General features: G+C 45.7%; 2 protein-coding genes across 2 annotated transcripts; both read right to left on the reverse strand.

Moving 5' to 3' along the window:
• Positions 1-480: 480 nt before the first annotated feature.
• LOC140302307 (membrane progestin receptor beta-like) lies at positions 481-9,832 on the reverse strand. Its single transcript, XM_072381141.1, has 8 exons — positions 9,792-9,832; positions 8,459-8,596; positions 6,379-6,503; positions 5,531-5,865; positions 5,333-5,421; positions 3,234-3,390; positions 2,409-2,612; positions 481-792 (listed from the first exon to the last, which is right to left on the reverse strand). Exons 1-8 carry the CDS (start codon positions 9,830-9,832, stop codon positions 481-483), a joined length of 1,401 nt encoding a protein of 466 aa, XP_072237242.1.
• A 312-nt stretch (positions 9,833-10,144) lies between these two features.
• il17a/f2 (interleukin 17a/f2) lies at positions 10,145-12,177 on the reverse strand. Its single transcript, XM_072381142.1, has 3 exons — positions 12,142-12,177; positions 10,925-11,115; positions 10,145-10,367 (listed from the first exon to the last, which is right to left on the reverse strand). The coding sequence occupies exons 1-3, from the start codon at positions 12,175-12,177 to the stop codon at positions 10,145-10,147; spliced, it is 450 nt and encodes a 149-aa protein (XP_072237243.1).
• Positions 12,178-13,070: the final 893 nt, after the last annotated feature.

Here is a 13,070-nt window from a genome sequence, read left to right on the forward strand (position 1 = left end):
ATCCACCGGGACAACCAAAGCGCTCTCATCAGCTTCTTGTTCAGGTTTGACTTTTGTTCCCTGTGGTTTGTTGCTGTCTGAAGTCAGAGGATTTTTTCTGGTTCAACTCAGGTGGGGCTCAAATCAACGCCCTGATTTCAATGTGAATATATAATCAATAAAACAGCTAAACACACAGAGACAGAGAGACGGTGTAATTAATAGTTAAGTTGTCCTAAAGCCAAATATAGTTTACCACACAACTATCCGACCAATTATGCTAATTAGGCTGCAGCGTGGGGGTCCAGAAGCATAAACTGGGCTTAACAGCTGGTTCAGAACCTTTTCCCCTCCACAGTCCACGCTCGTGCACACCCAGGATTGGACACAACATAAATCCCTCAGTTTGAGCTCAGCCAGTCGCACCCTCTCCTCTTCTTCTGGCTTTGCTCTTTCATTGGGCCCGATTCATTCTGGGCCCGATTCATTCTGGGCCCTGATTCATTCTGGTTCCGATTCATTCTGGGCCCGAGCCCCCCTGCTCACGGCGACCGCCATCATCCCACAAGTCAGGATCACACAGGGGAAGGAGGCGCAAGCCAGCAGGAGGCGCTCCTCTCCAAAGTCCCTGACCAGCGCCGGCCGCCTCCAAAGGAAGTCCTGGAACAGCGCCTCCTGCTGGGCCAACGTGCACAGTGACAGCAGGAAGTGGGAGAGCTGGTGACCGTGACCGATGATGTCGAAACGACCAGGGGAGAAGCACTCGGGCGCAGGGCAAGAGAAGAAGAACGCTGACAGCAGAAACAGCACCACCTGGTGGACAAATGACCAAAACAACCTGGTTTCAAATTTCTCCAAAAGAGAAAAGAAGAAGAACAATGATTATCTTCTGTTGTTCAGTCAATTCAATTCAGTTTTATTCATGAAGCACCAAATCACACTTCAAAGAAACAGCCCAATTCAACCCAATTCATTGTAATACCATCTATCCATCCATCTTCTATACCTGCTTAATCCGTCGGGTGGAGCCTATCCCAGCAGTCATCGGGCGAGAGGCGGGGTTCACCTGGACAGGTCGCCGGTCCATCACAGGCCACACAGAGACAAACGAAACACACAACCACACACACTCACTCCTAAAGACAATTTAGAGTCACCAGTTAACCTAACAGCATGTTTTTGGGTGGTGGGAAGAAGCCGGAGAGAACCCACACAGACACGGGGAGAACATGCAGATCCACACAGACAGGCTCCAGCCGGGGATCGAACCCGGAACCCTCTCGCTGTGAGGCTCATTGTTATACAATTAATTTAATTAGTACAATTCATACAGAGCCAATTAAAAAAGTGTCGTCCTGAGCGTGCACGAGGCGACTAATTAGCGAACACTCCTGGATCAAGAGTACTTTTTTAATTTAAGGTTTAATTACAGCAACCTTAAAAGTCTGAGGTACATATCCTGTCAACAAAGACCGATTGATCAAATCCAAAATGGAAGCATTGATTAAGGGGAATCTGCATGTTCTCCCCTGTATGCGTGGGTTCTCTCTGGCTTCCTCCCACCACCCAAAAAGGTTAACTGGTGTTTCTGAAACTGTCCTTAGGGGTGAGTGTGGTTGTTTGTCTCTGTGTGGCCATGTGACCTGTCCAGGTGAACCCCGCCTCTCGCCCGATGACCGCTGGAGTAGGCTCCACCCCCCCACGACCAGACCGACGGAATTAAGCGGGTATAGAGAATGGATGGATTGATTAAGGGGAAAACCTCCTTGAACTGGTTGGGATTGGGTCTAAAATACAAGTTGATGGTTTAGAAGAGACTATTGCTGTTGTTAGCTCAGAGAGATCAACTGGGCAGAAGCTGTCTAAATACAAATCAGGTTCTAAAGATACTTCTAAAGCTGCTCTACTTGATGATACATCAGTGATAATAGTGGGAAGGATTCCATTAATCTTCTCTCTGATAGAAACAGTTTTATTGGTAAAGAATCTCATGAAATCATCACTGCTGAGAGTTAAAGGAATTCATGGCTCAACAGAGCTCGGACTCTTTGTCAGCCTGGCTACAGTGCTGAAGAGAAACCTGGGATTATTCTGGCTACAGCGCTGAAGAGAAACCTGGGATTATTCTGGCTACAGCGCTGAAGAGAAACCTGGGATTATTCTGGCTACAGCGCTGAAGAGAAACCTGGGATTATTCTGGCTACAGCGCTGAAGAGAAACCTGGGATTATTCTGGCTACAGCGCTGAAGAGAAACCTGGGATTATTCTTATTCTCTTCTATCAATGATGAATAATGAGTACTTTTAGCTTTACGAAGGGCTTTCTTATACGTTATTAAACTATCTTTCCAGACTATAATCAGTAATGAAACAGAACAAATCAGTAGTTTGATGAGTCGTGGAAGAGGTGTTAGTTAACAGAGGCTCTACCTGCAGAAGGTGCAGCAGTGCAGGGCTTCCTCTCCAGCTGTGGGCGGCGAGGCGGTGGGCAACAGGACTGAGGACCAGCCAGGAGGCGGCGCCCATCGAGGCAAGTTGGCAGAGCTTCCTGTGCGGCCGACGGAGGTGAAGCTTGGTGTAACAGCAGACAGCGCAGGAGAACCAGAGCAGGAGGGCGGAGGCAGGGAGGAAGATCTGAAACCACAGACCTCATCAGGATTTATTCAGTGAGGGTGGATGGAACAGAGCTGCTCATCTGACCAATCACAGGAGGTTTCATCATTCATTCATCACTCAAACATCCAGTTTATCAGAAAACTCCCTGTTTATCAGAACAGAATCCGTTCAGATTCATTCTCAATAAAACAAAAAGTATAAATGCAATAAAATCGTATAAATTAAATGAAACATTGTGCTCCACAAACTGATTTAACAATACAGCAACTTTAACTAATTTAAACATCCAGCTGAAAGGCAGAGACACAAAGAAAACTCCCAGTTTATCAGAACAGAATCCGTTCAGATTCATTCTCAATAAAACAAAAAGCAACTTTATCTTTAAACTAATTTAAACATCCAGTTGTTCAACCATCAGTAAGTTTAATGATTCAGCAACTCAACCAAAATCCAACCGTGTATCCAGAACAATCTATAAAATGTAAGATTATATTACAATGAATTGTATAATAAATGGATTGAACTGGACTGTATGTTGAAGTGAGCTGATATAGTTTATAAATAAAACTGAACTGTATCGAACTGTCCTGCATCACATGATTCAGCCACGTCACACCGATCTGAGATCCGGGAACAGACCTTTCCCAGCATGCTTTGTGTCCAGCCGCCGGCGGCGCTGTACAGACTCAGAGCCAGAGCGCAGCCGTACTGGTAGGTGGCCACGCCCACAAAGTCCAGGAGGAAGAGCGAACGATGCGCCTGCTCTGAGTGGGCGTGGAGCAGGTGAGCTGCAGCCCTGCAGCATGAAACAGAGTTAGCTCATCCAGGTGAGTCACAGCTGGTTTTCAGATACATTCCTCAGGTCACTGCTGATCAATACTTTTCACTTTCATTGATCTCTTGGGTTTAAAGATGTTCCTTCAACAAAAGGAGGCGTTTAAATGATTTATACCATTTCTAAATCATGAGTTTCACTTCAATTCAATTCAGTTTTATTTATAAAGCGCAAAATCACAAAAAATGTAATTTCAAGGAACTTCAAAGACACAGTTTCAAATGTTCCAATTCAAGCCAATTCATTGTAATACAATTATAATTCCAATCGAATTCAATTCAATCGAATTCAATTCATCAAATTCCAGTTTAGTCCAGTTCATTCAGAGCCAATTAAAAAGTTTCCTCTCAAAGGAAATAACAACAATTTATAACAACACTTTACTAAACTGATGGACAGAAAACTGAGTTCCTGAAGGTCTGAATTCAATCCTGTTTTATTTATAAATCCATAAATATAAATGTCATCACAATCCAATTCAAGCCAATTACAATCCACGGGAGGAGAGGTGCATCATGGGAGCTCCCCCAGCAGGCTGGGCCTATAGCAGCAGAACTATGGGATGTTTCAGGCTCACCTGAGCCATCCCTAACTATAAGCTTTATCAGAAAGGAAAGTTTCAGCCTGATCTTAAAGGTAGAGAGGGTGTCTGCTTCCTGAAGCCAAACTGGCAGCTGGTTCCACAGAGAGGGGCCTGATAACTGAAGGCTCTGCCTCCCATTCTGCTTTTAGGGGCCTGATAACTGAAGGCTCTGCCTCCCATTCTGCTTTTAGGGGCCTGATAACTGAAGGCTCTGCCTCCCATTCTGCTTTTAGGGGCCTGATAACTGAAGGCTCTGCCTCCCATTCTGCTTTTAGGGGCCTGATAACTGAAGGCTCTGCCTCCCGTTCTGCTTTTAGGGGCCTGATAACTGAAGGCTCTGCCTCCCATTCTGCTTTTAGGGGCCTGATAACTGAAGGCTCTGCCTCCCATTCTGCTTTTAGGGGCCTGATAACTGAAGGCTCTGCCTCCCATTCTGCTTTTAGGGGCCTGATAACTGAAGGCTCTGCCTCCCATTCTGCTTTTAGGGGCCTGATAACTGAAGGCTCTGCCTCCCATTCTGCTTTTAGGGGCCTGATAACTGAAGGCTCTGCCTCCCATTCTGCTTTTAGGGGCCTGATAACTGAAGGCTCTGCCTCCCGTTCTGCTTTTAGGGGCCTGATAACTGAAGGCTCTGCCTCCCATTCTGCTTTTAGGGGCCTGATAACTGAAGGCTCTGCCTCCCATTCTGCTTTTAGGGGCCTGATAACTGAAGGCTCTGCCTCCCATTCTGCTTTTAGGGGCCTGATAACTGAAGGCTCTGCCTCCCATTCTGCTTTTAGGGGCCTGATAACTGAAGGCTCTGCCTCCCATTCTGCTTTTAGGGGCCTGATAACTGAAGGCTCTGCCTCCCATTCTGCTTTTAGAAACTCTGAGAACCACAAGGAAACCTGCAGCCTGAGAGCAAAGTGCTCTGTTGGGGAAATATCCAACTGTGAGATCTTTAAGATGTGATGGAGCTCGGTCATTAAGAGCTTTATATGTGAGGAGAAGAATCTTAAATTCTATTCTGAATCTAACAGGGAGCCAATGAAGAGAAGCTAAAACTGGAGAAACATGATCTCTGCTGTTAGATCTCATCAGAACTCTGGCTGCAGGGTTTTGGATCAGCTGGAGGCTTTTCAGAGAATCTGTGGGACAGAACAATAATAAAGAATTACAGTAGTTCAGTCCTGAAGGAACAGATGCATGGAGCAGTTTCTCTGCATCACCCTGAGACAGGATGGTCCTGATTTTAATGATATTACGAAGGTGAAAGAAGGCAGAAACCTGTTTTATATGTGGGTCAGAGGACAGATTCTGGTTAACTGACCAAGGCCTCACCTGCAGCTGAGGTGCGTAACAGCAGAGAACATGTAGAGCACCAGAGGCAACGATGAAACATCCACAGAGATCCCCTGACCCTCTGGACCCTGCAGCCGGAAGCCCAGAACCCCCTGAGGAGGAAAGAAGGTGAGACAGCAGGAGGTCAAACGGGGAGGTCAGCAGCAGGAGATCATCAGGCCTGTAGGAGCGTCTTACCCCTCCTCGCAGGATGGCGAACATCATGAACCTCAGCGCCATGCAGACGGCAGCCAGCAGGGGGCTCCACACGTTCAGGGTGTCGTTGTGCATCTGGAAGAGGCTGAGGGCGTAAGAGCGCCACGGCTGCCCCGTGGGCCGGTACCCGGCCAGGATGAAGCGCTCCCGAAACAGAGGGGGGACGTCCACATCCTGCACGGTGGGAGGGAGGGAGGGGAGGAGGCGGTCCAGAAGGGAGAGCAGGGTGAGGCACGGGGAAGGTGTGGCGAAGGACACCTGCGGCATGATGGGAGGCGGTCCACAGCTGCTGCGTTTCACAGGTGAGATGGACTTACCTGTGGGGAGGAGGCGGAGCTTCAGACACATCACTCACATCCCTGTGTTCTCCTCAAGAGCAACAGCAGCTGAGGCTCATGGGAAATGTAGTACTGAAATGAACCTGATTTCTACCATGAAAAAAATCAACATGTTTAAGAATAAAGCTGAAAAACTCAGACTGTGCAAAAACTCTCTGAAATATTCTGTCTCATGAATCAAAAAGTCCCTGATCGGCTCGCTTAAAAAGCATTAAACATTAAAACAGGTCAGTGCTCTGCAGCAGCGCCCCCTGCTGGGGGACGAACGTGTGACACCAGGAGCTCACTGCAGCTGATTAAAGAGTCATTTGAACGGTTTTCACCACATATCTGATGATAAAATGTTGGATTCGTCCAGGACTCTTAATGTTTTTACTGTTAATGTTTTTACTCTTAATGTTTTTACTCTTAATGTTTTTACTGTTAATGTTGGAGCTGTCAGATTCTGAACTTTCCTTCTTTAGATTCACATGTTTTGTGTCTTCTCCTCACTTCCTGGTGAAGTTAAAACCATTTCTTCTTCATCTTTCTGCTCCAGTTTCACACCAGTTTTCAGCGGATAATCAGCATAGCTCCTGGTTTTCTTGTTCAGGTCCTCCTTGTTCCTGTTGGAGCATCTTTCATGGCGCCAGGTTTAGTTTTGTTAAACTCTCTGCTCACAGTTCCTGCCTCCTTTACTATAAATAAGTTTGAATCGGACACTGAACACGATAAAGATGTGAAACGAGGAGCTTCACCTGCATGTCAGACCTTCCTCCTTCAGTATCATCACTGAGAAGCTCCTGAAATCTCACGCTGAATAAAATGTGGAAAAGAAATGAATCAATGAGAAAAAATGTAGAAAATCACCTTATTAAATCTCTGCTTTTAAAACTAAGCTTAAAATCTTTCTGATCTCTCTGTGGACTTCATGTTTTAACAGATTTTCTTTCTTTCTCCTGTTTATTTAACTGCTTTTGTTAAATATATTATACTTTGTCTCCTTTTTAAAAAGTTTTATTCACTTAAAACTTTGTTCTCGAAGTAAATGAAGTTGGGTTAAGTTTTATCAATCGACTCCAGGAGCCGCAGCAGCTGCAGGATAAACGCAGATTTAAGCAGCTTCTGTGGAGTTTTGCCCAACTTGGAGGATTGTCTCCATCCATCTGTAATGTTTGAATGAGGAACGATTCATCCTCAGACACAGAAACATTGATGGTTACTGTCATAAAGCAGGTGAAGCAACACTAAAGAAAGAACAAGAACAAATTAAAGAAGAAAAACTAAAGGTGATTAACAGGTATGGAAGAGACCAAGAAACCTGAGGACATCCAGGGTTAAAGACCAGAAACAGGACTCCAACAGAATCTAACGCCGAGGACTAAAAACTAAAACAGAATACAAGGAATAAAACTGAAACAGGAGCAGAGAACAGAGACTAAACTGGAGCTGAGAAATAACTAAACCAGAAGAGAGAAAACCAGCATGGAGCCGGACAGTTGCTGCTGCTGGAGGAAGCTTTAAAACTGACGCCATGCTCCAATCAGACGAGTTCAACATGCTCCAGACTGGATTATCTCACAGTTCGAACGTTACCAGCTTCCATGAAACAGGAAAACACCGAAGGAAGGTCAGAGACGAGCAGAGAAACAAACTGACCTGAATCAGACGGCAGGACGGACATCTCTCCCCTGAGGAGGATTCACGTGAATCAGCCACAATGTGTTCTTGTTTCCATCTAATTCAAGATGATTTGAGTCTGAATGAGTTCCTCTGGAGAGGATTTCAGACGTCATGAGACTGTTGGAGTCACAGAAACACATTATTCAGCTCGTTTTCTCTCGGTGGTGAATGTGGAAGCTCCTGCACAGCCAGGCTGGAGACCAACAATAAGACAGTAGAAATGAAGTCGCAGAGGTCGTTTCTCATCACATTTATGAGGCATAACACCACTGGGTCCTGCTGGGCCGTCCTCACAGGTCCGGTTATCAGAATATTTCTGAATGAATCTCCCCCCAGCTCCGAGGATCATAACAGGATGAGATGTGCACAGTCAGCACAGAGCAAATTAGACAGGAAACACTGCTGCACAGTGCTGTCTAAATGCCACATTATATAAGAATCTAAAGTTAAATCTGTGAGCCAAATCAAATAAGGCAAAGAGTTCCTTCAACCAGGTGACCGACCAGGATCTGGTCCTGAAGCAGCCTCCATCACAGTCTCTGAGGAGCAAAGATGTTCAGAGGAGCTCCAGTTTGTGTTTAAAACAATGCAACAACCACTCAAACGAACAGATTTGTTCTTCAGTCGTACATATGGGTGATTTCAGAGATTATTCACCAATCTTTTCGTGTTTTGAGTTTTCTTTCAGGTAAAATAGAATTTATGAGTGATGCAGACCTGTCGTAATAATCTAAACTAATGACTAATGGATTGTTTTTTTAATTACTTTGAAGATATCAGAAATAAATATATACATTATACCCCATAATTATGCTGTCATTATTCTGTTTGGCTTAAATTAAGCACTAATTGAAGGCTGATTTGACTCTGGATATAACAGGGTCAGTGGGAGGTGTAACCAGCGGCTGACCTGATACTTTTGATGCCTTCGAGCCTCAGGCTCTTGGAGGAGAGCGTGCGTTCCGAGACCGATTCGATATCCTTGCGGAGACGGCTCACATCACGATTTAGATCGCCAAGGACTGCGCTGCTGGAAATATGCAGCTTGCTGGAGCCACAACTCCACACACAAAGCTACACTGCTACACAAAGCAGATAGAAAATGCCTATAAAAACCTCCATCCATTTATACCCGCTTAATCCGTCAGTCCCTGATGTTAGCTACAAAGAGCTTAATGGAACGGCTCCATCTACTTGAATGCTCTTGCAAAGGCTTCTGTCCCAACTGGGTCCCTCCGTTGGTCCCAGGATTGTCGTCTAGCAGCTCCTACACCACGCCTAAGACAATCCAAACTCTGTTCATGTGTCGTCCCACGATGGTGGAATGACCTACCGAGCGCTACCAGAACAGGGGCGTCCCTGTCTATCTTCAAGAAGCTCCTGAAAACCCAGCTCTTCAGAGAGCATCTCCTATCCCAGCACTTACCTTGTACTTCCCTCCCCCCTCTATCTCTGCACTTTATCTTTCTGCACTTCCTTCTATGCCTGCACCCTATCTCTACTCTGTCCCCTCTGACAGAGTCGGACTCCTGGGTTCCTTCTATGGAGCTTATTGTTAGCTTATTGTTAGCTTTTTATAAAGCTGTTATATCTTCATTTGTAAGTCGCTTTGGATAAAAGCGTCTGATAAATACAGAAACATAAACAGTCGGATGGCAAAGCTCATTTCCACTTCTGTGACGGCAGCATTAATGCAGAAAAGTTCACTGAGATTTTACAGCAACAGATGCTGCCTTCAAGGCCACATCTTTTCCTGGGACGTCCCAGCATTGTTCAAGCAGACCATGGAAAACCACATTCTGCCACATTCCAAAGGCCTGGCTGAGGAAGAAGAGGTACGGGTGCTGGACTGGCTGCCTGCAGTCCTGACCTGTCCCCAGCAGAGAAACAACCACCCCCCCGCACTGCTGCACACCTTAAGACCTGTTTAAGGAGGAATGGGACAAAATAACAGCTGGAACTCTGCATCACCTGGTTTCCTCAGAGTCAGAGCGGCTTTAAGTGTTGGCAGAAGGAAACAAAGTGGGAAAAGGTTCACTGACTTTATGGGATGCTGCAGGTCTGAGGTGTAGAAATGATGTTTGTTACCAGATTAAATGAAGCTGAACAGGAAACATGTTGAGTTCAGACCGACAGGAAATGAAAGTCAAAGCAAGAATTATCGCTTTTATTTTTGTTCGACTGCGTCAGTGTTTTCAGATTTGAGGTTGTAACAACGATCATTAGTCTTTCTAACGTCGTACAAAATGAAGTGTTGTATCTGAGCTGAGGGGTCAGAGGTCATCCGGGAAAGTTTAAACATCAAGAACAGAGAGAATAATTTTCAAACCAGTCTGACACCTTGGGAAAGGTTTAAAATGACAAAAGACACACAATCAGCTCCTTCTATCTGAAATTTACTTCTTCAGTTCAGATTTTATATCCGGGTCCTGGTCCTGGTCCTGGTCCTGGTCCTGGTCCAGGTCCAGGTCCAGGTCCAGGTCCGGGTCCAGGTCCAGGTCCAGGTCCGGGTCCTGGTCCTGGTCCTGGTCCAGGTCCTGGTCCTGGTCCTGGTCCAGGTCCGGGTCCGGGTCCAGGTCCGGGTCCAGGTCCAGGTTTAGTTCTGGCTGGCCTTGGCCCTGATGCAGGTACAGCCGACAGCCACGGAGCGGTATGAGGCCACGTAGCAGCGGCCGTCATCCTTTCGGGTCAGAATCAGGATGTTCTGGTAGATGGGGACTGAGTTCAGGTTGTCCGTCTGTCCCGGGCCGGAACAGAACATGCTGCTGCACTCAGCCTCCCAGACAGTGGTGGGGATCCGGTTCTTCACCGAGGTCGATCTGAACAAACAGATTTCATCAGAGGGCGAGAACCAGAGGTCCAGTGTGTCATCCACTCTTTCTTCTACTCATCCCTTCATCCCTTCATCCATCCCTTCATCCGTCCTTTCATCCGTCCTTTCATCCCTTCATCCATCCCTTCATCCGTCCTTTCATCCCTTCATCCCTTCATCCCTTCATCCTTTCATCCCTTCATCTGTCCTTTCATCTGTCCTTTCATCCCTTCATCCATCCCTTCATCCGTCCTTTCATCCCTTCATCCATCCCTTCATCCGTCCTTTCATCCCTTCATCTGTCCTTTCATCCCTTCATCCATCCCTTCATCTGTCCTTTCATCCCTTCATCCGTCCTTTCATCCCTTCATCCATCCCTTCATCTGTCCTTTCATCCCTTCATCCATCCCTTCATCCGTCCTTTCATCCCTTCATCCATCCCTTCATCCGTCCTTTCATCCCTTCATCCATCCCTTCATCCATCCTTTCATCCGTCCTTTCATCCCTTCATCCGTCCTTTCATCCCTTCATCCATCCTCTCATCCATCCCTTCATCCCACTGACCTCCAGCTCCATGGAGACAGGGACCTTTGGTTTATGTTCCCATTTTTTTCACTGGAGCTCCAGACCTTGGAGGAGAACTCCAGTGTGGAGGAACATGCAGGAGGCGGAGCTTGTTCCTCAGAGGAGGAGGCGGCCCACAATGCACTGCAACATACCTGAGGAGAGGTAATAAGTGAGAGCTGAGCCTCAACCTTTGAGCAGAGTTTCTCAGACAATCTGCTTAGTTCATCTGCTCTCTTTGATTTATTTCCATCTCTAATCAAATGAAGGTCGGTTTGTCACATCAACCTGATCTAACCAGTCTGATAAAATCCTGATTTTAGAACCGCAGCCTCATCTGTCACAGCCTGACTTATGAACAGTTTTACTGTCCGAAACAAGGAAAAAATAAACCTGTCACTTCAGTTTGATTCATATCTCAGCAGCTCTTTAAGCAGCAGTAAGTGATAAAAAGGAGATAAAATCTTTGTGTAATCAGGACACTCATCAGGTTTCATAGAACAATGTGTGCAGATGTCTTCATGTTTTGATCAATATCACATCGTGAACATAGTCAAACATCCTATTTCTGCTGGAACAGAAACGAGCTGCAGCTTTTCTGCAGCTTTAACGATCACTTTTCATCTCATCAACACGTTCTTTTCTTCTCAAAACTCCACAAAACGTTTCCTCAAAACTTTTATTAGAATGTCTTAAAATCAAACTGTTATTTAGAAGGAATCTTCCAGCACATTTTAAAGGGTTATAGTTTATAATAAGTGCTGAAAGCCAAAAGGTTCAATTTATATTTACTTAAATTAAAACTAAAGCTCATCTGAGAGGGTTTTATTCAAAGAACTCGTCAATTTTTACCCAATTATTAGTAAATAATAAAAAATCTCCACGAACGTATGTTTAGTCTGATTAGTTTTAACATTTAGTTGATTTTATCGAATCATTGATTATTTGAGTTGTTTTTTCAATCGTGACACAAATTCAGACTCATCAGACTGAATAAAATGTGCTTTTTGGGTAAATTTGTCCCATTTTGAGGTCAAACTGAGCAGAGAATTTTTTTACCTTCGTTTTGATCCTTCTCTTCAGAAGTTATTCATCAGATTCTCTCCTTTCCAACCTCATCACCTGCTAATAATCATCATTTTTCCCTGTCGGCTGATTTCTTTGAACGTCTAAAGACAGAATATTGCCTCAGATCAGAGGCTGACGTTGATGCTCACCAGCAGAGTGTAGAGGCAGCGTCTCAGCAGCTTCATGTTGTCTCTGTGGGCCGGTCCAGGTTCTGTCTCTGACTGCTCAGATCAGCTTTATTTAAGATGGAGTGTGACCCTCAGATCCGATCTGTGATCTGATAACCAGCCGATGAAACAGCAGGGGGATTCCTGTTATCTCTGCAGTCCATCTCCTCCACTCATCAAAGTGTGATCAGCAGCCTGAGATATGAAATTGTCACGTTTTCTGATAACATCTCTGAGAGAAAAAAGTGAAAAAACAGAAACTGTTCAGGACAGCAGAGCAGTGAAATCACTCTGCTCCCAACGCCTCAAAACTTCAGTTCATCTTCCAGAAAGTTCACAATGAACAAAAAAATACAAATATAATAAATATATATAATATAATAAATATTATATATAATAAATATAATCGATATACAGGCAGCCATCAGGTGGGCAACGAGTTTCTTTATGATATTTCTTCTGCGCTTAACTGGCCACCCTAACCGTGCTGAACTGGTCACCCTAACCGCACTGAACTGGCCACCCTAACCGTGCTGATCTGGCCACCCTAACCGTGCTGAACTGGCCACCCTAACCGTGCTTAACTGGCCACCCTAACCGTGCTTAACTGGCCACCCTAACCCTGCTGAACTGGCCACCCTAACCGTGCTTAACTGGCCACCCGAACCCTGCTTAACTGGCCACCCTAACCGTGCTGAACTGGCCACCCTAACTGCGCTGAACTGGCCACCCTAACCGTGCTTAACTGGCCACCCGAACCCTGCTTAACTGGCCACCCTAACCGTGCTGAACTGGCCACCCTAACTGCGCTGAACTGGCCACCCTAACCGTGCTTAACTGGCCACCCGAACCCTGCTTAACTGGCCACCCTAACCGTGCTGAACTGGCCACCCTAACCGTGCTGAACTGGC

Source organism: Leuresthes tenuis, unplaced genomic scaffold (assembly GCF_036924035.1).
Source record: "Leuresthes tenuis unplaced genomic scaffold, fLeuTen1.0.hap1 SCAF_2, whole genome shotgun sequence".
Lineage (NCBI taxonomy): Eukaryota > Metazoa > Chordata > Actinopteri > Atheriniformes > Atherinopsidae > Leuresthes > Leuresthes tenuis.